Source organism: Coffea arabica, chromosome 6c (assembly GCF_036785885.1).
Source record: "Coffea arabica cultivar ET-39 chromosome 6c, Coffea Arabica ET-39 HiFi, whole genome shotgun sequence".
NCBI classification, from domain to species: domain Eukaryota; kingdom Viridiplantae; phylum Streptophyta; class Magnoliopsida; order Gentianales; family Rubiaceae; genus Coffea; species Coffea arabica.
Window position 1 is genome coordinate 6,324,221 of NC_092320.1, and position 26,927 is coordinate 6,351,147.

Here is a 26,927-nt window from a genome sequence, read left to right on the forward strand (position 1 = left end):
GTTCATGTTAACACGGAAATTTGTGTTATTCGATTGACCGAAACAAAACATTGCCCTGATTAATGAGCATAATAACTAGTTGGAGGCGGCAATGAAATGATCTAGGACAAGAAACTACGAACAAAAAATAATCCTCTGTCCCATTTTGGTAGTTCTAGTTTTTCTTTCATACAATTTAAAAAAAGTAGTTAATTCTATTGAAAAAATAAATTTTGGATTGCTATTTTTCTAAAATACCCTTACATTAAATAGAGTACAACTTTATATCAATTATTCATAGAAACTTGAATTGATGATCAAGAAAGAATCAATCCTCATTTTACATTATTTCACGTTAAATCTAAACGTATTAAATGGGGTAGGTTAGCAATCTATAATAACTTACATTGAATAAGGGAATTTTAGAAAAATTAAAAGATAACTATATTTTTCAATCGGGAAAATGAACTACAATTTGGGACATATGAAAAAGGAAAACAGGACCATCAAAGTGGGACGGACACTTTGATCACTTCTAGAATACTAGCACATAACTAAAGCATTTGCCAATGAATTAGACGTACTAATGAATGATTAATGTTATGTTACTCTTGTCAAACCAGTTACTGTTAATTTTCTATTGCCTTCTAAAAATTGTAGGTCCTCCTGATTTCCCCTTTCTTTTTTGGATTAACATGTCATGCACCAATCGTGTAGTGATTTTTTTACATTAATAGTTATGGATATATATCACATATGTATAATTTAAATTTATATTATGTGACAACGATATGAACTTGTTAGTGTACTGAAAGTGTATACAATAAGTTTATCCTTCCTTTTTTGGGTTTGTACTTTGTATTCTCCAGCTTTCCCCATATTTTCCTGAAGGACGATCAATATCCGGCTGACTTATTCAATCCCAGCCTCCAATAGAAATCAAAACTAGGTCAGTATGACCGCTGCCTAGAAAAGCAGTGCGTCAATTGCTTAACAATTTTCCTTTTTCTTTAATTTCTAATTTTTGTTGTATTAACTAATATAAGACATTAATTAAAGTATGATTTGAAGAGTGTTATGGTGTTTACAATCATGAAAAGTTCTTTAGAACATTTTCCAAAATATATATTTGTTTCCAAAATTGTAATTGTATAGATTTGATAGAAAGATTGATATAACATTTAGGATTTTTATAATGAGTACCTAACACATTTAACATAATTATGTGAATGCACGTAATAATAATTATTACTCTACCTTGCATTATATACTTTTCCTATTTAACTTTATTTTATCAAATTACCAACATATGAATCCTATTTTAACGAGTCTCAAGGGACACTTGTTAGATAGGCCTTGACATGTATTACTTTTTATTTTTTTTTTAATTTAATACCCAAGAATAAAGCGACATACAAGACATTTCTGAACTTAACAAATGTTGGATACAAAAAAGTACACACCAAGCTAATTCCAACAACCTAAGGCAAGCTGTGTACAGGATACTTGGCAAAAAACTAGTAGGAGTAATGTATTATTGGTCTTGTGCACTTCAGTCTGGAAATTGTCGTTAGCAGAACTTATGCTCAAGCTTAACCAAAAAACTGGGAACGATCCTTAAAGTTAACAAATAAGGAGAGCTAAAGATTCATCATCGTCAATAACAAATATAAGGCCATAGTTCTTGAAAACCCTAAAGCTGAACGATCTTGCTGGTAATCTACTTATATGTATAGCTTCCCGGGTAAGTATCTATGCACAAACAGTTCAAATTCTTTGCTAAACCAAAATAGGTGCTAATTCTCCATAGTTAACTAAAAAATGTCTAGTAGAAGATACATTTAAGAAACTGTGCAGCTACCAACATCAATTGTAACTGTGTCTGCTCACCTTCTGCAATAGCCATGGTAACCGTTGCTTTTGAGTTAAAGGGAAAACGAGTAAGCACTTCTTTTGGATCAGGTTATCGTCGCTAATAAAAAAAAAAAGAGTATGTTTACTTTAGTTACATATAGCATTTTTATTTCTCGAAACGTTTTTGCACCTATACACAGCTGTATTAATTTTTTTCCCTTCGGCAAGAAAAAGAAATGGAGTACACCAGCATTAATTTCTCAAGGCCTGAAAATATTGCACAATTCGATTGACAAGTTAAACGGGCTTCGACTTTCATCCAATTGATGATTTGAACGATCTTGTACGACATGGGATTCTACTAGCCCTGACGAAGATTGATTTCCATGGAACTTATGGCTGGGAAACAACAATTCCTGATCACAACAACCTGACCATACCATTCCTTCAGAATGAGCTGTACTTAATTCTTCACCTGCTGGCAATGGTGGCAACATGTAGTTGTTTATCTGATTCAAAGCATTACTAGTATCAGTAGTTGCGCAGCTCGTTAAATGATCATAATCCGTGGCCACCTGCTGCCTCTCGATTGAATCAAGCCCAGAAAAGTAAAATGCATCGCCAGCACTGAAATGATTATCTGATGACCGATCAGAAACAGACCCACGTTCAGCAAAAGGTTCTTGAGACAATTGATTATTATTAGTCATCAAGTCCATCATCTGTAAGCTCTCAACACTCGAAAACTGATGAAACGACGAACCACCACCAACACCAACAGCAGCAATATTATTAGGAGGCATTAAAATGGGAATTTCTAGCCTATGACGATCATGAGGTTCTGCTGCAGCACCCTCATGAATCTGATCATCAACCTCATGGGCGCCCGCCCCAGATGACTTCTGATTCAAGAAATTTGCATACACTAATGCAAGATCAATATTGGTTGAGCCCTCCTCCCGAGCTCTCGCGAATGTGCAGGCATGCATCGAGGACGTGGACGACTCGGACAATATTAATGGATTGGTCGTCGTCCCATTGATGTGGCCTAAAGAAACCACCGCCCCATCACCGGCAACAGCCGCTCTCAGAGGGATACCAATAGTAGTAGCACCATCGCGAAACGTTCTATTATTACGCCTTCTGCCCTTTCGACAGCCGCCCCCAACGGGTACATTTCGGAGGGAACCCCCTTTAGTCCAATACCTTCTGCACCCTTTGCAAAAGTACCTCGGCTGAGTCAAGCTATAATTGTTGTAGTAACAAAATTTGGTATTGGAGGAACCACATCTAGGACATGCTGGTGATATCTCGACGTTGGGTTTCCATCGTCTTTCCATCACAAATTTACATATGGGCTTCTTCTGAAATGCGTATATAGGCTAGAACAAGAAGAAGAAGAAGAAGCTCATATATCCGTTGGCTAGTTTCCTCCCAATTAATTAACACGAATCAACTATAGAAACAAAATTGGTGGCGGTGTCTCTCTCCCACTTGTGCATTGGAGCCAAGATGAGAGAGAGAGACCCCTGTAAATGATAGTATCCGATCTGATACAGATTTCTTGTTGTTTGTTATATTGAATGTGTATGTTTGATGGAATTAATGAAGGGCTTGTGTTCGGAAACATGTGAAAAATTAGCTGAGTATTACGTAGGATTGGGCATGAGTACATGTGTGTGTGATGACATGGTTTCCGGGAGCGTGAAGGACGATTGGAGCAGCCCTAGTGGTAGTGGTTGTTACTATCCCGTAGGCTAATACACGGTGTCGGTGTTTGCTACCCATGGCGGCCTCTCATTGGTGGGACTGAGTGTGATTTGGGAGGCAAAGGCCTCGATTCACCCAATCTATTACCATCTCATTTTGGATCCACCTGCATGGTATTGGTTGGTTGCTTCTAAACTCGGATCTTGTTTCCGCAACGTGTTGCGCATCTTAATTAACGTTTTTTTCACTACTACAAGTTTTTGCGTCGGTTGATTTCTCAACAATCTTGAGTGTTGCTAATGCTTTGTCCTCCTTCCGGGGTGAGTATGCTAACTTACTTATCAAGTGGGGACTTTGAATCTGATCTCATGCCCTAGACGATGACGTTGGGAAATCATGAGCTATAACATAGAAAGCCAAATTCACCTTGGAATTTCTACAGAGAAAGAAAAGCTTTCCTACCAAGGAATGAAATTGTTTTCATTTCTAAAATCTCTTGGCAAGCGGGTGCTAAATGCTAATCCAAGGCTGAGGAAACGTGCTGGAGGTTTCAAGTAATTCGGATTTATTGCTTGCTAAGCACATCAGTTTTTATGCCCTTAAACAATTACATGTGGTCAATGAAGCCCAATAACGACAAAAAGAAAAAGAAGTACAAAAGAAACACAAACTGGAATAAACAGCAAAAAAAAAAAAAAAAAAAAAAGAGATAGGTCGATGAAATATGTACACAAAAATCCACGTATATGCTCATGAAGAATGCTCTCCTGCTTATTTGCTTGTTAGTAGGTACTCAACTAGGCAGGCAGGTAGTTCCCCGAGCGAGCGGGAGGAATCTTAGATTTGAGAGGGGGGGGGGGGGGGGGGTTCCCTGACAGGGAATGTCTCGGGTCCGGAAGGACCGGAACTGGGCATGTTATAGTAGCCCAGGAATGACTTGGGAAACTGGTGTCTTGGATCGTGCGTGCATATTCTATTCCCAGTGTCTCTCTATTAGTATTAGTTTATTCGGTCGGGTGTGATACCCTTTTTACCAGTCCAGTGATCAGATCATGATCGATTGGCCATATTCATGCCTATACCTGTTCATCCACGAAATCTGCCTGCGCGCCTTCCATTAACAATCTTATAAACAACTACAAATGGGCTTCAGAAAACCGACATCCAGCATCCGCTTTTCTGAAATTCTTAAATATCGCTTCTTTGATGGGTTGATTGTCCCTAATTTTATTTTATTATCAAGATCCCCAGCCCACGACCAAGTGATACTATTTGGACATCACCGGTTTTTTTGCTAGAATCCTTGTGTTGCGCTCGGAGGAGGAGACAACATTGTACGAGACTCCTCCAGGGCGTAGAGGAATGAATACTTTTAGACCTCCTTTAGAAAGTGGAACCTTGACTTTGAACATATAGGAACATTGAACCATCCATTTCACTCACATATACAAAGCCAGCTGCTAACATATTGAACCTCAGGAGGGTTCCTTGCCATCTTGTATATTTCATATTGTCAAAAAGTACATGGAGGGCTTGGTTTGACATGGAACACTAAATATGCTATTTGACAATGAATAAATTCCATCACAGAAATACTAGGAGGGAGAGGGAGAGAGAGAGAGAGAGAGAGAACAATATGATTTACAACACCTGCAACAGCAAATTAGTTGCAGAATCTTAAATCATACAGCAATTTACAAGAAGAATGACCAAATAAAACCGGGACAATTGAATGGCACAAATTTTGGTACCATGTTGCACAGCCTGAAACTATTGCTATGTAGTCTTCATTACAGCTGCACGAAGACAGATCAGCGTCAAGCTTCCAATGCACAGTGTTGCCAATAGTGCAACTATAGCTGGCCCAATCTATCCTGAGAAACCACAAACAGATCAAGTGCTGGTGAAATAGTGAGAATACAGACGAGAAAATATTACGATTCATACAGACAAAGGAACAAAAAAAGACAATTTAATCAAATATTAAACAGGATCAAACTTTACAAAAATGTGGAGTTATACTCATGATACTATATGCCGAAGGTAAACTCCAGCAAAAACATTGGCCAAAATATTCTCACGCATAGCAACTTAATATGTAGTCTGTCTAAAGCATACTTCCAAGTTCAATAGAAGCCAATAAGAGGAAATGTTAAAATGTGTATGACTAAATAGACAATGCATGTAAATGATAAATTAACTTCAATATCTACACGCATACAGCAGTTGGTAGTTTTACCTTGGAGGACATCCGCAAGTGGGACATAGATGTGCTTGTGTGTATGCAGGCACACTTTATGTGCATGCATATGCATGCATGTGTGAGTGAGTGAGAGAGAAACAGAGAGACAGGGAGAGGGACAAAGAGATTGACAGAAATGGAAACCATGTGGAATGATCAACAAACCTGAAGCATCTGCATTAACTTTGGATGCTGTTCCAGAAGTTGGCACAGTTTATCGCGATCACTTAATAGAGACTGCAATAGCATACAGAGAGTCATGACCCAAATCAGTTAAATAGCCGCTCAAGAGACTGTACATTATATCGATCTACCTGAATAGCTTCTGGGGACCTGAAAAAATCTTGCAAGGACATTCCAGCATCGTGTTGCTGAGATGGACCATCACCTTGCTGATGCAGAGACTGCAATTGAGAACGTTCAACCAGCTGTGGTTGCAAAACATTATCGGTCTGTGGTGTCTGATAATAAAGGTGAGCTGGAGAGGCATGGGGCTGTTGCAACATCTGTAATGTTTGCATTTGCAATTGCAAGGAACTTGGAAGCAAGGAACCAACTTGCTCCGGCTGGGGGGAAGATGGAATAACTGGCCTCAGACTCTGTGCTGTATGGCGTGGAATTTGTGGCGGCTGCAGTGGTTGCAACTGAGTAAGAGATGGCACAGATTGAATAGCAGGCAGCGAGATTGGAAGATTTTGCAAAATATTTGGCAAATTTTCCATATGCTGTGGGCCTGAACTGCTTCCGTAAAGATTACCAGGCATGGAGCCAGGTCTACCAAAGAGCAATGGGGGTCCTAAAGGAGCTGGCGCAAAAGAGGTCACCATGGTGCCAGAAGATGAAAGGTTACTTAGTCGAGCATCACTTGATGATGCAATGGAGGTCTGCTGAAGGTCAACTGCTCCAACAGATTGGCTGTAAACTACAGACTGTGAGGGCAGAGGTTTTGATGAGGACAACGTAGAAGCGTTAACTGAATAAGGAGGTGGTGTAGGAGGAAGAGGTGGAGGGGGCCTAGTAGATCCACCAGGTGAAGAAAGAGTTGCCCGACCAAACTTGGAATCGGTAAGGGGACTTGAGGATGCCAGAGAACTATTTGTGTAAGCAGATTGATACTCTGCCTGAACCTGCAAAAATCAAATTGACTTATTAGTGGTATGTTAATAGAATTGCAAGACTTTGAAATAAGAAAAATAAAGTCCCTCACATGAAAGCCTGGTGGTAATGGAGGCTGCACATCAGCCACTGAATGAACAAAAGGAGAAGACTGACTGCCAACAGCATCGGTATTTTGAGACGGCGAAGGTGAAATTGTTGGTGGAGGTGGGTATGGAGGTAAGGGAGGCTGATTTAGATGAAACTTTTTGTCATAAAATCCTTGAGAACCAATAGCTGAAGGTAAACCACCATGTTGTAGACCCACTTTTGAGTATAAATTATTTGTCATTCTAGAGTCAGTTGATAACTGCCCAGACACTTTATTAACGTTTGCATAAGTGGAGGAAGAAAGCTCTGAACTACTTGCAAGCACAGCTGAGTCAAAACCACTGGAAATCTTGTTTATGAAGCTCTTTGAATCATCTGACTTATCAGGAAATTTTTTCTCTGAAGAAATACTTGGTTCTCGAGCCAATGACACCTCTGGACGAGAAACTGTCATCATTGAAGAAAATTCACCGTTTGTATTCTCATCCATATTAGAAGCCAATTGTGCATTTAGGTTTGAGTCACTCTCTGTCTCCTCCACTATCGAGTGAGGAGAGCTCTGCTCAGCCACAACAGGTGCAGGTAGTGGCAGATTATCATCTGCCTGAGGAAAAGGCAACTTCTCATCAGGTTCAGATTCCTCAGCATCAAAAACGATATCAATTCCCTGAAGATCATCATCAAGGTCAGGTTTCAGTTGCCGAGATTTATTGGACTTCTCTGCATCTTTATTGTTTTCAGGAGCTGTTCTTTTCACTTGTGCAGTTGCATCAGCAACTGCCATTCCCACTGGATGTTGGCGGTCCCTTTGTCTGGCCATGAATTCATCAACATGAATAGACGGAGGTCTCCCACTAGAGGATCCTATGCGTGGAATAGCAATTACATTTGGATTATTGTTACCATCAGCATTTCTTTCCCTAGCAACATAGTCATCCACATGCATAGAAGGAGGTCGGCTGGTATTGGGCTTGCGCTGCCGAAATGTATCCCTTCGAGTCGGACCAGAAGTAGCAGGGGGAACTGAGCCCCGTGAAAATGAACTTTGAGCAATAGTTTCAGTCGAGGCATTATCAGCTCTGACACGCCTATTAGGCCCATCCAGTGAGGAAATCTTCCGCTTCATTGAAAGACCTGTCTGCGTCAATCTATCACGCAAATTTTCAGGACATTCCCATAAGAATTTGTCTCCAAATTCACCTAAATCATAGTCCTCAATCCTTTCAGAGCCACTATCGGCAATTCCATGTATCCTTGTAGAAACTGATGCAGCAATTGATGACGAGGGAAGGATACTGGCCTTGATATTATCGACCTTTACTGCATGAGTAGGCTTTTGCAACATAAGTAATAAAGAGCTTGCAGATTCCATTACCTGCACAATAATGACCCAATACAAGGGAACAGTAGTTCAAAACCCAACAAAGATATATCACTACTCGAGAATGCAGAATGAAAATCTGGAATTATGAAAAGAAGCTGAATAATCATCACTTGCCTCTGGCTCTAATATATTTGCAAGTTCATGAAGTGATTTCATGCTTTCGTCAAGAAAACTATCTGTACCACTCCCATCCTTCACAATCCCAAAAAGGAACTTAATTGCAGTAATTCTCTCCAAGTTCAGGCTGAAAGTGCCCAAGTAGATATTAGTGTATACCGAGTGACATAGATGCAGAAAACATTTAAACAGAAACTAAATCTGGAAGTAAAAATTATTTATTTAGGCAAAAATATAATACTGCTACCAGCTGCTATCAGACAACAGTAAATGAAGGCCCAAAATTCGGAGTTTTTGGGATCTAGCATAGAACACACAATGTTTAGACTCATTCTGATACTTTAATACATAAACTTGTCAATCCTCAGATTTTGCAACTTGAAGAACTAATGTCATCAAGAATGGAGCAAATAAAAAATATAAATAAATTAAAAGGAGGAAATCCTCTAAATAGGTACAACTTATGATGCAAAATCTCAGAAAAGAAGGGCTCCAAGACCGAGGTTAGCATTCGGTGTAGCACTCATGAAACTTTTGTTCATCCCCAACCACAACATTATAAAATTAAAGCAGTACCATACCAAACTTAACAACTCTAAACCTGATGCAGAACAGTAGTAGGTCAGCTACGCCTCACCTGCTAAAACCCCTGATAAACTGTTAAAATTGCAGTAAAGTCATCAACATGCATAAATTAGAAGGGGATGACATATCCCTCAACTACCTAAATTGCAAATGATCTTGGACTGAGGACAATATTCGGTACCACCAATCGAGTTTCATTTCCTTTCAAGTATAAAGAAAGACTACTTAGATGCTATCTCAAATTTAACAGCCTAAGATGATCTTGCTTTATCTTTCATGTCTTCTAGCATCTAATGTCCTTATCTACCAATTACTTAATTTATATTTTATTTATAGAACCACTAAGCTTTCATGGCAAAATTCCAACAGTATCAAAGGTTTATAACTTAAAAAGCCAAAGAAAAACAGAAACAAGACCAATCAGATGAGTATGCAAAACAAGCAGGGTCGGCGACATGGTGAAGAAGTCGAAGAAGTCACATATATACTTTAAATCTGTGACCATATGGTCCAAATCTATCCTCATCGTAAGTATTTTAATATATAGAAAGTTTAACACATGATAGTGTGGTCAAGAGTCTTTGCCCATTGCTTTAGGAAAATATGTACAGAGAATAATTTGCCCTTTTTTGCATCTTCTATTTTTATTTCTTTAACAAAATTAACAGCAATAACCATAAATTGAAATGACAAATCAAGCTTCAGCAGAAAAACAAATCAAGAAAAGCAAAAAGGTATGCATATAACAAAGTGAAAAAAAAAATTGAAGAAATAAGAGCAAGACCTTTCTCTCTCCAAGCAGAAGAGTAAAGCACCAGAGGCCAATAGGCCAATGGTCTCGACAGCATATTCTGGCGAACCATCATTTGAAGCAATTGACATTAGCAGTGTACTCCAGCAAATTTGCAAAGGAGGACTCTCCCTCCATTCACACGCATTAACAATCTTGAGGTCCCTATCATCGGCACGACTCCTCTCAAGTGCAGAGTCCTCAAAAATGAATGGCTGAACTTTCAGAAAAATGGATAACAATGCAGATCTGCCTTGAGCAGAGGAACCCAATTCTTTGAAAGCAGATACACAGGCAAGTAATTCCTTTCCAACTGGCAAGACCTACAACACAACCCAAAGATCATTTCATGAAGTAAGATAAAACCACATACTAAGATTTGACAAAGTATCACAGAATCAGCACCAACTCAAAACCACTGTATGAGGCTAGGATGTTAAGTGTGTTGAATATCATAATTTGAATGCTTCATGCAAGTAAAAAGGAACAACTTCATATATATATTTGTCAAAACACCTGTAAAGACACAAGAACTACCAGAGCCTTGAAATCTACTTCAGAGAACAAAAGATTTTCGCATTGGAACCATCTAGAAGAATCCCCATATTCAGGAGCCACCACCTTCTATGAACGAAATATGATAAAAGGTGTAATTGAAAAAAGGGGGGGGGGGACAGGAAAAAGGTAAGAGTTTAAACCAACCAGAAGCACAAGAGTGGACAAATATGGTAAAACAATTATTAACAATGGGAACATATGTGTTCAAGTCTAATGCTTCAGCCAGTTGAAGACATAGTTACATACAACATGCACACACAGCAGGAGGCAGGAAGGAAGCAACACAGGCAGATGGTCAAGATGCAGCAGAAAGTTTGCCCTGTTTGGTTTTTATGTTAAAAGAGAAGGGAAAAAAGAGGCACGGGAAAAGGTTACAGTGCATAGTGCAAACTGAAGAAAAATGGAAGAGCAAGTGCAACTCAATTTAAAAAAGAAACAAAATTCACAACCAACAAGCCAAATCACAGGAGAGAAAAAAACAAATTGATAAGGCACAATTTGAGTTATAATGTTACACAGTTATAGCACATTAAGGTCATTTTGGAATATCTGATTCTAGGAAGGAAAAGAAAAGTAAACCCCAAAAAACCTGTTTTGTTGATTAGGTTTCAAATGAAACCAAGAAGGAAAGATCATAGTAAGCCAAAGTAAGAATGAACATATGAATTTCAAACATAATTTAGAAAGATTGACAAAGGTAATGGAATACTCTAGTTCACTCACTTTTTCTTTTGGCAATTTCTTTCAATCATAGAAACTAATATCCAGATATGCACATTTGATTTTAATTATAGATAAGTTGGAAAATAGATCATCAGTAGAAGAAGCATTATGTGTAAAGGACAGGAACAGAGTTAATTAAGATCAGATGCATTCCAAGTAGTTTCCAAAATGCAGTTCTGCTGTTATCGTGATGCAAAAGTTTAGTTCAATACACTAGAAATAGTCAAATCCATAATTGAAGAGTGAGAACGCACAACAGAAACCCAAGTTGTTGTTTAAGGTTTTTTTTCACTTTTCTAAGTAGAGCAAATTCCTGTGAACTCTTTCATTTTATACAAGTGACTTCTTTACATGAGAAATTGAAAGCAGACTCCCCAGCTGAGTGCCTCCATGGAACCAAGAAGCGAAATTTTTCAGAAGGATCAAGCTTCTAGAACTAGATTTTGCTTTTAGACAGCTTCATTTATCTTCGACATTTTTTTTTCAAGTCTCACTTGTCTGAAGAGTTGCCTGGACTGCTGAATGCCTTTACAAAGTTCAAGATTGTCTCTTTTATTGTCTTATTACACGCAAGGAAGGATTAATTGACACAAAAAACAAATCAGCCAACAAGAAGGTCCAACAATATTACTGCACAGGTCAAGCTCTAGTTCTGAGAATGTAGCAGTGCATATTTACTTACACATGAACCAAATAAAGCAGCATACCTTACACAAATTAAGGATATATGACAAAATCAGCAAACATTCCCCTGCAGTTACATCTTTAGGAATGTGCCTAGAAAACCACAAAAAACAGTCCACTGTAATCTGCACTTAACCAATTCACGCAGAGGGGAAGGGGAAAAAAAGAAATCAACTAACACTCAACATCAGATTACCTGTCTAGCATTACAGGGCGCGGCAAAGATGTCCGACAATCACAGAGCAGTGAGATGGACTTAAATACAGGGATACACCAAGCAAGCCATGAAAATCCATTTCTAGCTACATGTCTGACTTCTGGAAACTGCTTGGCATCTGAGGAAGCAGCTACATTACACCTCTCAAGCACTTTGATGAACATCTGAATGCCACCCTCCCTAAGCAACAATGGCTAACGAAGGAAAACTAGTGTAAGCTACATTTAATATATAAGCACTTTTGATCACAAAACTATGCAACAAGTCAAAAAGTCCTTCTGATAGAACCTTAGCACGTGGATGTTCCAATAAAAGAGCAAGAAAATCAAGCAATCTGTAAACCTGGAAGGGAAAAAAACATAACAAAAATATGATAAATAAAGGGCCATGAGATTCACACTTGTCAAACTACAAAACAAGTGCATAAAATCTTTTTTAAGGAAAAACAAAATCAGAACATTAATGACCTTGTATGAATCAGTGTCTGCAACTGCCAATGGTCCAGAAAGTTGATTAGATATCCAAGATATCATAGGCCGCAAAAGAACTGAAGCATTATCAGTGCCATGGCAGGCAATACGAATAATGAAGACCCGAATCATGTCTTGAATTACAACCAATGTCTGTTTAATATGAACCAAGAGTTAGAATCAAAGCAACTCAAACTTTTTCTCCTTCTAATACCCCTTTGTAAAGGAGCCACAGAGAGTATACATTCACAACATTAGCCCACAATTAACAAGGAAATGCAGACTCCACTATGCACTAAAATCTGCCGGGGTAACAAGTTCAAAAATAAGCACATGTTAAACTGGGGGGCAAAATCACATACACTGATTGCACAATGCAGGATAACCTGCGCAACTTTGTCAAGCTGTGGCGTCAACTGACTTAGCAGCTTTTCAGATACTCCAGCCTGTAAGTACCAATCGATCTGTCTCTCCTTCTCACGTCCTAACAATGTTCCCACAGCAAATGCTCTGAGGAGACTTGACATTGGGATCCCATTCTTCCACAGCCAGACACCTTCCTCGGGAAATAGATCATTCTGAAATACAGAATATGCAGAAAAAAATGAATTTTTTTTCATACATAAGCATTACAGAAAAAAGAATTAAAGAGAATGCATTTGGTAACATTCCACTCCAGAAGAATATAAAATTAGAAAGTTACTAACCAATAAGCAAAACAAACTACAAACTTCCTTGGGACCAAGCGCCAGTGATGAAGTTGAATGAAGATTGTCAAGTAGGAAGAGGAATAAGCCAGGAGTCCAACCATACACAGGCCAACAGGCTAGAGCTGACACAATAAGATGGCAAACAGCTTCCAACCCAAGGGCTTCCGGATAAGGAGAGGACAGGTCGAATGCACACGCAGCCAATCTCGGACTGCAAATGAAGGAATCAATAGATTTTATTCAGAAAAGCACAATGACAAGTAATCGGAGAAAGATGACATGAACCAGGCTACCTCACTTCTCGATGCAACTGTAGAAGTGCATTAATTAGTTTTGTATTCCTGTGCTGCTCCTTTGCTTCCTGTACATGCGGCAAAAGAAATACCTTACTGGGAAAAACATGATATCAAGCAAAATCAAAGGAAACATAAGAATTTATTGCTTAAATAATCCAGAATTTATTCATCAAAATTCACGTTCCCACATTATCTCAAAATTATCACTTCCTACTTTCTGTTAAATAGCCTCAATTACCCAGAAAATCCAAATCATACCATGCACTTGTGAAATCCAACTCAACAGAGAACCTGGGTGAAACTATCTTTACACGCACCTGCAATTTCTGCAGCAAATTAATCAGCAGTACCAAAGAAGGTATCAAAAGATCAACAATGCTTTGTTCACGGTTGCGTTCCAGCAATAAATCTGAAGTTGAATTGCATTCAGTACCTTCATCTACAAGGTAATCTGTGGCAGACATTCAAACAATTCAACAAAATTAAAGCATTTGGAAGAACAAAGATGACTTGCTACAACACAAAAGAAACTCATCAAATATAAATAAAGGAATATGCAAATTAATCACTAACACACCAACTCCAATACAATGGAAATAAAACCCTCACAAAAAGATAACTTGAATCCAAATCGAAAAGAAAGATTCGCTAAGGTTCTCCCTCAAGGATCTCAAAGGATTCTGTTCTCAAAATTTTCCTCTTTCCACAAACGTGTGGCGACGTAAAACCATTTTTTGACCACACTATAAGACTAGCCAGATGGAGGAGGAAGAGGTTCTTGCTATTTACAAGTGGCCTAGTATGAGCAGAATTCTTGGAGAAGCCAGCATCATCTGTTGGTGATTCACATGTGAACTAGAATAGATTATCTATTGGTGATTCACCATATCTCGTGGCAATTAAACTAGCGAAAACATCAATCCTAACGCGAGGTAAAAAATGACCAATCCCAAAAATTGGAGCTCCTTTGTCACTTCACATGAAAGGCTGAACGGGCTTCAGCATGTGCTATCCTTAAAGGATTTCTAGCTTGGTATTGGTTGCTTTTTTTCTTAATGGTTTTCTCTTTGAGGATTGCTTGGGTATAGCTGGGCAGACTAATGGTTTCTTCAAATAGAACAATTTTGTCTGGTATACTCAAATGATTCCACTTTTTCTGTAGAAATCATGTACAAAAAGGGATGCACTCCCTTTTGGCATTCTAGAGATTGTCAATTTTATTGGGAAAAAAAATACAATATAACACCTAGAAAGACAGCAGTGACAAAATGTACATGACCTCAAAGATTTGTAAGAGTCAGAAAACAGCATAAAGTAAATGCATGAAGAACTTAGAGGACAATATCTTGATCAACTCAAAGAGAGTATAATAAAACCAGAAGCACTTTAAAACAGACAGAAATGAGAAAAATAAGCAGCACAGAATTGACTCAATATAGCAATGCAGGAGAACTCAAACCACCCACAAACTCATTTAAACCAAACAAACCATAAATATTGCATGAAATCTTGGGAAATAGAAAAAAGCTGAGCAAGGAATTCAAAACAATCAAATAACTCATGCTCAGGGTCAGCTAACATAAATTTCACCATCAATTCAAGTGTCCACTTTGATTTCTTAGAGGTACAGAGAAAGGTGGCATTGCCTCTAGCAGTTCTGATGCAGTTTGTTGGAGAATACAGTCATATAAACAACAGTACAACACACAGCAAGTGAAGATTATAACTTCTTATAACAGGAGCTCAGAATAAATCAAGTTTTAAGACTCTTTACAACATGTCTATTCAAAATCAGCTCAGGAAGAATTCAACTAGCTTGCAGTGATTTCCTTTTCCCACCCAACAGGAGCATACTTCTCCAGATTGGTTTTATCATATAGGTTTACAAAGCTTAAAAAATAAGATTACAAGAAAATTCTAGTGGCTTCATAAGAGTTTATATGGAATGTATGTTACACAAACAAAGGAAGCAATTAAAGAGAACTAGTAGTGTAAATAAGTAATCACCAAATCCTCCAGGTATATAGAAAATTCAAAATTGAATAACTGAAGAACAAGACTCGTGCTCACCATAAATGTTGGAGGACCTCTCCAGCAAGACTTTACAGTTAATTAAAACAGCATGGATAACCATTACAGCGCCTTCATCATAAAGTACAGCAGAAATAGCCTTCACCAATCACACAATAGTTAAGACCCTACAAACTTCTACAAATATCACTGCAGAAAAGAACAAATAGGATAAACAAATAAACTGTCTGTTACCGAATTATCTGAAATGAATGCCAGAATCCGGAATGCTGTAGTCAGCTGAACGATAGAAGAGTCACGAAGTACGACACCAGGAAAGTCCTTATCAGTTATGCGTTTTCCCAGAAGGTTATCAATGACGTTACCATCAGAACTACAAGGAGCTTCTCCGACAACATTTTCTACATCCATCATATCAGATCCAAAAATGCTTGTTGACGCCATATGTGCATCTCCTCCAGAAGCTAACAAAGCAACATAACGCAGAAGCCCAATAAATCCATTTCTGTGGTATACTACACCAGCATCAATCCATTCCAGAAGCCTTGCAGGAGCATCTTTTCTATTGGACCCAGGAGAAGAGGAGTGTAACACCCGATGAAGTTCATTAGCCTGGTCAATCCAAGAACCCAAGGAAGATGAAGTTGAATCAGTAACAATGACTTCAAAAATCTCTGCGGCAGCATGGAAGATTGCGACATTTAATGGTGAAGATCCTGCAAACAAGAATGCCAGCCATCTCTTATAATACTTCTATAGAGATCAATCATAAAACTTCCAACCATAGAAAAGTCAAATACCAGAATTCATGGAAACTGGATCCAACTCCTTTAAAGAATGTAATGCAGCCGTCAAAACTGATAGAGCCTAAAGAACAACAACAATTTCCATTAGACCTAAAGAATAATTCAGCAGCACACGACATAGAATATTGGAATGCATGAGAGATTCAGGAGTAAAGATGTGCAATTCTGACAAATGAACGCTCATTCACCTGAAAAGAAAATGCGAAGTAGTTTGAAGATTTATTCTCATCATCAACAACAAAATTTATGGTTGACTTACTCTCATTATCCAACTAAAAGCATCACTTAAGGGAAAAATCATGCAGGATGAGTGACTCAATGGAAGTTATGGGAATAATTTGAAAACCTAAAAATGTAAGGTAGGGTTTGTTTAAATTGTGATAGCATGTACCTCTGGAAAATGTATCAAAGCCAACAAAGCCTGGCGTCCACAATCAGACCTGCATATCAGCATAAGTATTAAAAATGTACCCCGAGTTGTGAATTATCAGCAGAAAAGCAGCTAAAACCCAACATACATACCGAGAAAGACCGCATAGCTCCCACAATATCCACAGAAATTCTTCAGTGTTTGGGGTAGATGTGATTAAATGATCTATAGCAACAATCTACAATAAAGGCATTTTGGTCAGCTGAATGCAGCATCTAAAGATCAACAGTTGTCCAAGAAAAGAAAAACAAAAAGCGTACATAAATTTTGGGGGTTGTTTGTTTTGGTGTTTGGGGGGGGGGGGGGAGGAGGGAGGGGAATCTGGCTCCATAATTTCAAGAATGCTACAGGAAGAAGGAAAAGTCATTGAAGAGAGCCAACAACATAGTTATCTCAACTAAATGGAACTTACAGCCTTCAAATGTGTCTCAACGATAATTCCAACTTCCTGTGGATGACAAAAGAATCCCCTAGATATCAAGGCGGATGCATAGCGTAAAGAAGCCGATTCTTCCTTATTCCAATCATCTGTACCCCTTAGGCCACGAATTACTGTAGTTGACACTTCAGGATCACATAGAAGAAAAGTCAACCCTGAAAGTGAGAGATGAAATGCATATAAATCCAAAAGCGCTGAAAGAATTGATGAATACATCTACGGATAAATTGCTTCAGTCACCGTACCTGAGCGGCTGAAGAGGAGTGAAAGAATAATTGCCTCAATGTATGACACAATATCCATAAACAAGTCCACTACACGCCCTGTCTCTGTACGTAATATAGAACACGAAAGAAAAGCTGCAGACAAAGGGAGAAAACCTCTCTCCTGGTAACCAAGACAGCATAAGCACAGTAGAACAGGAACGAAAATTACATAAATTACAAAAGAGAAATAAAAAGGAAAGACAGAAAGACGCAGAAGCCAAAAAGAAAAGCACTTATACATGCCCTGCACAGTTTCTTGCCAGTAAAGAATATCAACAGCAGAAATCTATAGTCAGTCTGAAGAAACATGGGGGGAGAAGGGAAAACATGACTATTTACCTGTAAACATTGATAGAAATTACAACTGATTGTAAGACAGGTCTTAAAAGGACTCGAGAATCTATCTTTAATAGCACTTTTATTAACAAAAGTTAATGCAGAATATTACAAAAAATATTTAAGCGGTCTCACAAAAGGTCGACTTGTTGGAAGAAAATAATGCTTTTAAAAGCACAGAATAAGAAGTCATGTTCATTCTACTAAACACGATATCCCCCCTTGAACCCATTCTTATTTGTGGAACAAGAACGAAGACGCAAAATACTATACTAAATGATCTGATGATCAGCATTAAGTCCTAAAGAAACAGCAAGATTGACTCATATACAACACATACAAGAGGGACCGGAGTCCGTTCTCTTTCCAATATACGCACTCAGTTGTATAGTGAGATTGCACTAGTTAGGTTACAAGCAAAAGGAGCAGAGAATTGGTGCTCCTGCTCATGCATCACCTTGGCATGGTATGCATTATATCAAGTGCAATGTATATAAAATGGGTGTGATTCACTCAGTAATGCTTAGATAAATCTTGAATAGAACACATTTGAACTGGAAAGAAACAAGAAATGAGATGTGGAAAACAGATTGGTAACCCTACTTTGTTAAAGGTGATAAATTTGGTACAATGAAAGAGGCAGCTAGAAGTCTTTGCCATAGCATTCAGACACAAAGCATGATACACAAGGGAAAAAGAAACTAGACCCCCAGAATAGGCTCAAGCTCCTCTTAAATCAGCTTTGTTCGAATTTTGTCCATTTGTAAAAAAATAATAATAAAATGGCTTGTCAATTTGCAGTCCATTAAACTGCAGGATCTATTTGATCAACAGACCAGGTGAAACGAACAAGTAAATTTTGCCTATTTCTACAGCAGTCAAGACTGTACTTCCACGTCAAAAGATTTATAGAAATTATTACTGCAGTTATTAGGAATGAAAAGGTCAGGTTTCTAACTTCCAATTTGACAAAATCATATCTTCAATCCCCATTTCAGGCTTTCTACACTTAACAATTTATCAAAACCTACTATTTATTTCAATTGCAAAAGTAGGCTGTTTGACACGGCTCATAAACTCAGATAAAGCAAGCTCACTCCTGATTAGCTATATATGTCCAAGCCCGATGTATTCATGTTCAAAGCCAACATTGAGCACACCAATAATCAGTTTGGATTGGTTCATTTTCAATCCCTACTATAGCAAATGTTTTCAAACACCATTAATATACACAAAAATAGTCATATCTACTCAGCCAGAACAACCATTCAGGTTTTATAACCTTAGTTCCAACTCAACCCCTGAACTTTGTCAAGATATTGACCAATTAGCCATACAAGTGGAATGGACCCCTTACCCCAACCAAGAACAATAAACAATATAATGATTCTCACTTCATAAATGAGGTCTTCGAGTCATTTGAAATGGTAAACACCAGTAGGCAAAATTTAAATTGAGGAAAAAACTGTCCCTAAAATCTTCCCAAACCCTCCTCCTTCCCCTTCACCTCCTCAAACAGCCAAATGGGACAAATTAAAGGAGACAACAGACAGCTTGCAAACAAAAACAGCAACATTTACTGAAAAATCATCAATCAAATTAAATTGGTTGTATACAAAAAGAATCTCATCAAACTCAGAAAAAGATTTGTATTTCCAGCAGACACGCAAACCGGAACAGTAAACTTGCAAACAAATTGTCAAAAGGGGGAAAAATAAACAGAAAGTAATGGTAAAATCAACTAAACAAGTACCTTAAGCAGCAGAAGCAAATGTGGATCAGTGTCCCACTTTGAAAAACAACAATTTGACTGGTTAATAAAGGTGCTAGTTGCTTTATATGACAATGATCCAACATCACATGGAATCAAAGTGCTGCTTGCACGAGCCACCAGAGAAGGATCTTCAATTGGGCCATGGAAGTTTATTAATTTCTGCAGCAGTACTTGTCAAATATATGAACAATGAATTCTTCATTACACAAAGATAGGTTGATAATTATTTTACAAAACTTCTTATAATTAGTCTGGCTGATCACAAACTAGTAATCTCATTAAAATATATAATAAATAAACAGCTTGAAAGACTTACAGTGAGCTTCTTGAGTTGGAATTTAGCTCCAGTAAGCATGTCCAAAGTGACACTTGTAATATGACCTGCCGTGGAAAGACCTCCAAGAACAGATAATACTGCACACTACCAAAATGAAACTGAAACTGAGTTCTTCACATTTATTAGCCAAATAGATATAAAAAAAAATTAACATCAACCATGTGTCTCCTCCCAAAAGAGAGGACAGAAGAAAGAAATTTCATTGCACAAAACAAAGTGAAGTGTCTACCTCATATCTAGATGCAACTTCATAAAAACGCAAACGATTAAGTATGTAAGTAGCAAGAGAAGCAACATCATGGCGCTGGTTCTGCAACAAAAACTTCAGTAACTGATTGTAGCCTTCACTGGTGCCAGGAGGGACACTTTCGTCTTCCCGAGGCCACCAGCCAAGGAATCCTTCACAGCCAATTGAGTGCCGAGTAGCTTGCTCAACAACAGCAAGTGACAACAACTTAAGAGTAAGAGAGTTTTGAATGACATGATTGAGAACACGACCAAGCTTCTCCATACCACCACTACTAACAAAGTGAAAGCAGCTCTCTCGACCAGAGCACAGCAAAAGAGCTACACTAAGCCACAGTACGGCACTCTTATGCTGAAACTCAAATTAAAACAAAAGGAAATAGAAAAGATGTCAATAATGTGTGATGATTCATCATCATCATTGACGTATTTTCACTAAAATTTCATGAAAGAAGCTAAAGAAGAAGGAAAAGTGACTCTAATCACCTTCGAACGCACAGGATTTGCAGCAATTTCATGGTTACTACCAAACTTAAAGTATAAGCTCAACAAGTCCACCAGTTGTTTGGAAGTAGGCATATCAGCCTCAGATTCAAAAGACATATTCTCGGTTGAAGATTCAGCAGGGAAATACCCTCCTTGCTTAAAGCTTTTATAGACATCCATAAGTTCCTTTCTAGCTTCATTAAGGACATCATCAAATCCTCCATTATCTCTGAATTTATCCATCCCAACATGTTTCTGATTGATAATAGTAGAATACAAGTTAGGAGTTGCATGTACTAGGGCTGCCGATAGCATTGAACTAATAACGGTATCTGTAGCAGCTCCAAGATTCTGAGACTCCAAAAGCTTAAACATCAGTTGTAAAAACTGCTTGTGTTCGACAGGAATATCAACTCTTGCAACTTTGAAAGATAACTTATTCAAGGTAGATAGAGATTCCTCAATTGTCAAATTGGTTGGGCAGAGTGCAGGGGGAAGGTCTTCAAGGTCTCCCTCAATTGCACTAACAGTATGTGTCAAAGAGCTATCTAGATCAACTTCTATGTTAAACTGACCTAAATCTTCTGCTGTATTCCCATATATGACCAAGCTTAGGCCACGATAGCTGCCTCTTACAACCAAATGACTAGTTACCATAGCCTGCAACAAGTTGCACTTCTTTCAACAACACTTTACAGAGGAGATTGAAGACAAAGAAGAAAGGTAAAATAGTATAACAAGCACAAGTAGACATGTAAACCTGCAGCACATAAATAAGACTTCATTTTGACCCTGACTAACCTTGGGTCCGTTTGGATACCATAAATTGGGGGAAAATTTTTCAAATATTATTTAGCTTACATCATAAACACAACTTTCAACCACCTTTTTATCTCACATACATCACATCACAAAAAGTGCTATAATAATATTCCATATAATTTTTTTCCAAATAATCTCATAACCAAACACACCACTTCTTAATCCAGAATCAAAGAAAATATCATTTTTCCATGAAACTAACAATATATTAGTTTCTCTGCTGAACTAGTTAATGCCAGATTGACAGCTTATAACTGCCCCTTTCTCTAAATGTAAGGAGTCCTCATGAAAAATGTACTATTTCCTTCACCATCCATTTCAAAATGGATGTTTTAGTTTGACTTGGCACCTACACTAAGAAATAATTAGAAAAGGTTACAGTATTCAAGATTACAAGCAGAAACATATTGGGCCTTACTGCAGTATTATGAATGTAGTAATAAGAACAGCAAAAATTTTCCTTTTTTTTTTGGGTGGGGAAAGACGAGCTGCAGAACAGCATAATTTGAATTTCTCATTTGATGAAGATGGTGCAAATCTAGCACTTCGCAGAAAGTTAACTTGAACATTCATTCTTATAGATCAAGGTAGGACAACATTATTCTACTTAAATATTGAAAGCGCACTGCAAGATCAAACAAACAAGTTGCTAATTATTTCATTTAACCATATGAAATCTACATGTTGCCAACAAAGTTTGACATGAAACAAACCATCAAAATGGTTAATTTTCAACAGCAGAAATAGTATCCTACCAGCTTACCCCCGTTCGTCCATTGCAAGCTGAGTTCAAACTTCTACTATGTAAATAAGAGTCCAAAATACAATTCTACTCAATTTCTTTTACTTTATTACTGAAGAGAATATAATAGAAGATAAGTGACTCATATATAATGAAGAAAATTATTTTAAAGCTATTTAAAAAAAACCTCTAACTTTTGAATTTGTTGACCAAATGTGCAAAACGAGATGTCAACTCCAATCCATCCTAAAGCAGGTTACCACTTAGCCCTAATATGTGGCAAAAGATACATGTAGGCCTAGAATATTCATCGGTAAACCCAAAGCCCAATCTGCATGAAAACTCTCACCAGTAATTTCTCATCACAAACAGTAAACATGCTCTGCAACAACTTCCTAATTATATGACATTAATAGAAAAGATAAACACCAATGCGCAAATAATACTGCCAACCACCAAAAATGAGCAGAAATTTACCTTTTTCTCCACATCATAGTTTCGTATTAGACAGCAAGGACTGCCTCATATGGCATTCATGACAAAGAATGCCTAACAATATAAAACAAAGCATTTCCCAAAAACTAACCTCAACTTCAAGCACATTTGAAGAAGAATGTGAATACAAAAATGGCTGACAAAGCCGCCTAAACCTTGTCTCTCCTTCACACTGAACAAAAACCTCCAAAGCAAAGGAAGGAGGAGAAGAGGTCCTGCACAAGGCAAAGAATAGATACAAGCAGATACTTTGAGCAAAAACACAGCATGTATGGGAAAAAATTCGTACAGCTTCACAACACCAAGACTTGCAACCAGCAGTGAAACAAATATGGAACCTAATTTATTCACCAAAACAACAGAAAGGCCAAAAGTATAAGAGAAAAGATTCAACAATTCTAGTCTAGTTAATAAATAGGAGTATAGGACATGTCAGATTACTATGAAGTTTCCATCTAAGGGAATTATAGCCTGTCTTGCCAACTGATTGAGGATAGCAACCATGAATACCCAATTAAAACATATAGTACTATTTTTGTATTGTCAGCTTTAAGAAAATCAGCTATTTGTTCATCCTGTTTTGTTACCTCAGTGCTGAAATAACTTAATTTTATTTATCCTGTGGTTCTGCAGTGTATCTTTCTATCCATGTAAGAAAAATAAGTGGCAGCAAATAATATATGAAGCCATTTGGCTATTTTCTCAACTTTTGGCAACTAAGGTGACTGCATATGCCTTTGATTTGAGCATACACAAGATATTACATGATGCAACTATATTATATCAACAGACTACATTAGTTAGCTGTAATGCATCAAATCAGGAGATTTTTCACAGATTACTGTAACCCTATAATAAATCCTCCTCAATCTCCACAGTGTTAGCTTCAATTGTATATAAAGTTTAATCAAATTTCAGGTTCCCACTTCACAAATGATAAACAAGCTCTGTATACAGATTTGGCAATATTCCTCAGATTTGCTACATCCCTATCAATATGCTAGATAGGAGCCAAGAAAATACTAAGCCTCCAGAGGAACCAAACTGTCTGGTTCTCAAAACTAGTAAATTATCTGCAGCAATGCTTTTAGTCCAAGCCAAGTCACCCAAATCTCTCAATTGATTTTGGAAATGAATTTCCCCGTACATTTATCATTTTAAGACTTTTTAAGTAGTACCTAATAAAACCAAAAGAATTTCTACAAACAAAAGCCCAGATAATATTCATTTAACAGGAACCAAGGCGGTCGACAATTATGGAGGAACATTAATACCATCAAGATATTTGTAAAGAATAAACCAGCTATCCAATTCCAACAAAACAAAACTCTCCAAGTACTAAACAAGGATCACAGTCAACTACATCATAAATTCATAAATTGGGGAATTAGTTAAAATATTATACCCATTTTCATGATTTTGCAGTGGCATTCTCTACATCAAATTCACAAAGAATTTTTTACCCTTCCTCTACATATATGCCATGTGAAGAGGTCTTCCCAATTAAATTACATGTCAAACTTCATGGAAAATTGAATCACCACTGGCATCCTGCCAACCATTTTAATCCTTGTAAAGAGTAATGCATAGACACCAATCAACCATTCTTAGGAATTAATCTAACCAAAGGTTCCTGTAGCAACATCCCAATGCAATATTACTTTTTTAGAAAGTAACTCAAATCTCCATTCTAAAGGCCGCAAAAATCGTGCAAGGAATGCATAACACTCTGTATTTCCAGAGCAAAGATTAATTTAATGCAAAAGGTGAGTCAACTCAGCAGATGATTATTGTAGAAATTGTTCCAAATATGGTTCCTTCCACCAAGATCCGATATGAAACTGTCATCTCTTGACTACAATACATGGCACCACAATCCACTTTCAACATACAACCAGACAAGCAGACATAGCTACTAGCATACAATCCACTTTCACGAGAAGGCAAAAGTAAAGGGGTCCTCAATTTATCAGCGTTGCCTATATCACATAAGAAACTAGAAGATTTCTGGCTTCTAACTGTGTTAAGTTATGCAGCTGTTCCCGAAACAAAGAAAGAGTTTTGAACTGAAAGCCTTGAATTCTTTTGATATCCTAACCTTGTTGTGTCAATAAATACATCTAACTCATCCCATTATGAACTTACACCAACATCTGAGATAAGTCAGGCACAAGAAGTCAAGGACAAGAATGCAAATCATATCTCAACTAGTAGTTTCCCCTACAACACACTATCCCCAAAAATGGTCAACCAGATTTATATACTTCATTATAAGCATTACACTTAACAAACATTGTATGCATCATAAATTTTATAACAAAATAACAACCGTACCCGGAAAGTTTAACAGTCGAACAAGTTGATGAAGAATTCTGTTCAAGAAACTCACAAGCAGTGACAACTACAGGCTCCGCAAACAAAACCTGGAAGGAAAATGAGGTAGATTGGTAAGCTTAACACTTTAATAAAAAGGCAGCAGAACTGAAACTTAACACATTATACACCTGTTGAGCAACTAGAGAACCAAAGCATTCGAATTCTTTACCACCAATTAAGTTCAAAGTTAGAATGTAGACACTAAATAAAACCTCTGCACCATTTTAACTATGGTATTCTGATTCCTACAAGCCACAAATATCCTTTAGTTTTCTGACATAACATAGAAGAACACCATCATTGAGGACACAAGTGCTAGAAATATAGAATAATTGTGCATAGAGATACAGAACCAAAAAACAAATTTCAAGAACTAAAAGAGATAAACCTGCAAAAATCCCAACGGAAGAAAACTAAAGGGACGAAACAAACAGTAATGACAATGATGATAACCCCTACAGAAAAATGTTGTTTTGTCCCTCTTAAGTAATTGACAATATATTGTAAATCTTACTAATGACAGCAATACGTTGTTTTGCCCCTCTTAAGTAATTGATGACATATTGTAAATCTCAATGAACTTTCAACAATGTATATGAAGCAATCTGATTATTAAGCAAGAAAGAAGCAGCATGTTACTGCTTGCCCTTGCGTCCCAAAGCTTGAATATTTCATTGTAACCTAATTGCCTTTATCATTAGGCAAACATCCAAACTTTCGCTAACCAGTTTCAGAGCTCTATCCCTCTAATTATTGCAAACCGCATTCTTTAAAAAGGAATCTATTTTCATCATTGAGACCACGAAGATTGTTCCCAGCTAGGTGCCGCCCATTATCTCTATAACCCTATTCGGTTTCTCTAACAATGGCAACAAAAACTAAAGAGAAACAACATCTTAAAAAAAAGGTTAAAAGTGTAACACTATGAGCAAAATCTTAAGACAATTTTAACTTAAAGACTATACTCGCAGTCCTAAATCTCTTCCTTAAACCCTACATAACAACCCAGAGAAAAACTAAATTTCAATTAAAATCATCAAGTCTCATCCTACTAACTACACTTTTGCTTTCCAACTGCAACTAAATTCCACAGAATTTGATTTTTTTTTTTTAAGAAAAAAGATTAAGGTAAGAAGCGTAGACAGGAAAAGAGGATGGTCGACGAGAACAGGCAGGTGACAATACCTCGTCGACGTACTCGTCGAGAGTAGGGTGAACGAATGTCTGGGCGAAGAGCACACATGGCTCGGGTCGACCCATATTCATATTTTACGGCGTCCTTTTCCCCTTAATCTCCTCTTCTGCTTCTCGCTCTCCAGATATACAACGACTGGAATTGAAATATATATACGCTGATTCTGCAATTGCTTGGGCGAGTGGGTGGGCGGGCGGAAAGGAACTGGGCTGAGATCGAAGTGTTTAGTTTGACCGAATGATGACCCGTCACCCCCCTGGAAAATCAAGATTCGGAGCGAACTTAGCGGGCGGAATTGGGGGTTAATATTTTACTATGAGGTTTTAGAAGGGGGTGAATGAGGTAGCTCTAAAGAGTCTTTTCTTTTTTAGGTTCGTCGGCCCAATGATCCATGATACGGGAACATAGGTACTAGAAATTAGGATCGGGTCTTTTTTTTTTTTTTTGGGAACGAAGTTGGGTTCTTGTCTTTCTTTTTGGCATGTTGTTTAATCTCCATTTCAACAAATATAAGTCGTTTAACGCAGTTTTTTCTTGAGTAGAAGCCTTGCCATGTTTTCATAAAAAAAAATACAATCAGTTTCATTTTGTTTCCTAGTACAATATGGCCATTTTTATTTG

At 37.6% G+C, this 26,927-nt stretch overlaps 2 protein-coding genes across 2 annotated transcripts; both read right to left on the reverse strand.

Annotated features, from left to right (window-relative positions):
• Positions 1-2,093: 2,093 nt before the first annotated feature.
• Positions 2,094-3,173, reverse strand: LOC140008188 (uncharacterized). The gene has a single exon (XM_072051748.1). It carries the CDS (start codon positions 3,171-3,173, stop codon positions 2,094-2,096), a length of 1,080 nt encoding a protein of 359 aa, XP_071907849.1.
• Positions 3,174-5,001: 1,828 nt separating this feature from the next.
• LOC113692303 (protein virilizer homolog) lies at positions 5,002-26,918 on the reverse strand. Its single transcript, XM_072052411.1, has 28 exons — positions 26,297-26,918; positions 25,070-25,158; positions 22,827-22,950; positions 20,677-21,336; positions 20,174-20,542; positions 19,924-20,028; positions 19,587-19,766; positions 17,477-17,618; positions 17,205-17,386; positions 16,885-16,970; positions 16,754-16,802; positions 16,357-16,423; positions 15,791-16,272; positions 15,596-15,695; positions 13,843-13,976; positions 13,523-13,590; positions 13,227-13,440; positions 12,882-13,097; positions 12,517-12,672; positions 12,338-12,391; positions 12,029-12,243; positions 11,856-11,925; positions 9,862-10,190; positions 8,490-8,619; positions 6,993-8,366; positions 6,100-6,912; positions 5,951-6,022; positions 5,002-5,417 (listed from the first exon to the last, which is right to left on the reverse strand). Exons 1-28 carry the CDS (start codon positions 26,375-26,377, stop codon positions 5,397-5,399), a joined length of 6,582 nt encoding a protein of 2,193 aa, XP_071908512.1. The 5' UTR covers positions 26,378-26,918; the 3' UTR covers positions 5,002-5,396.
• Positions 26,919-26,927: the final 9 nt, after the last annotated feature.

Coding starts and splice junctions, on each gene's coding strand:
- LOC140008188 (XM_072051748.1), bottom strand. CDS start 3,173: ATGGAAAGACGATGGAAACCCAACGTCGAGATATCACCAGCATGTCCT.
- LOC113692303 (XM_072052411.1), bottom strand. CDS start 26,377: ATGAATATGGGTCGACCCGAGCCATGTGTGCTCTTCGCCCAGACATTC. Junction 20,029..20,173: donor AAGTTGCATCTAGATATGAG/GTAGACACTTCA, acceptor TCATTTTGGTAG/TGTGCAGTATTATCTGTTCT. Junction 16,273..16,356: donor TCCAGTTTCCATGAATTCTG/GTATTTGACTTT, acceptor TCTTGTTTGCAG/GATCTTCACCATTAAATGTC.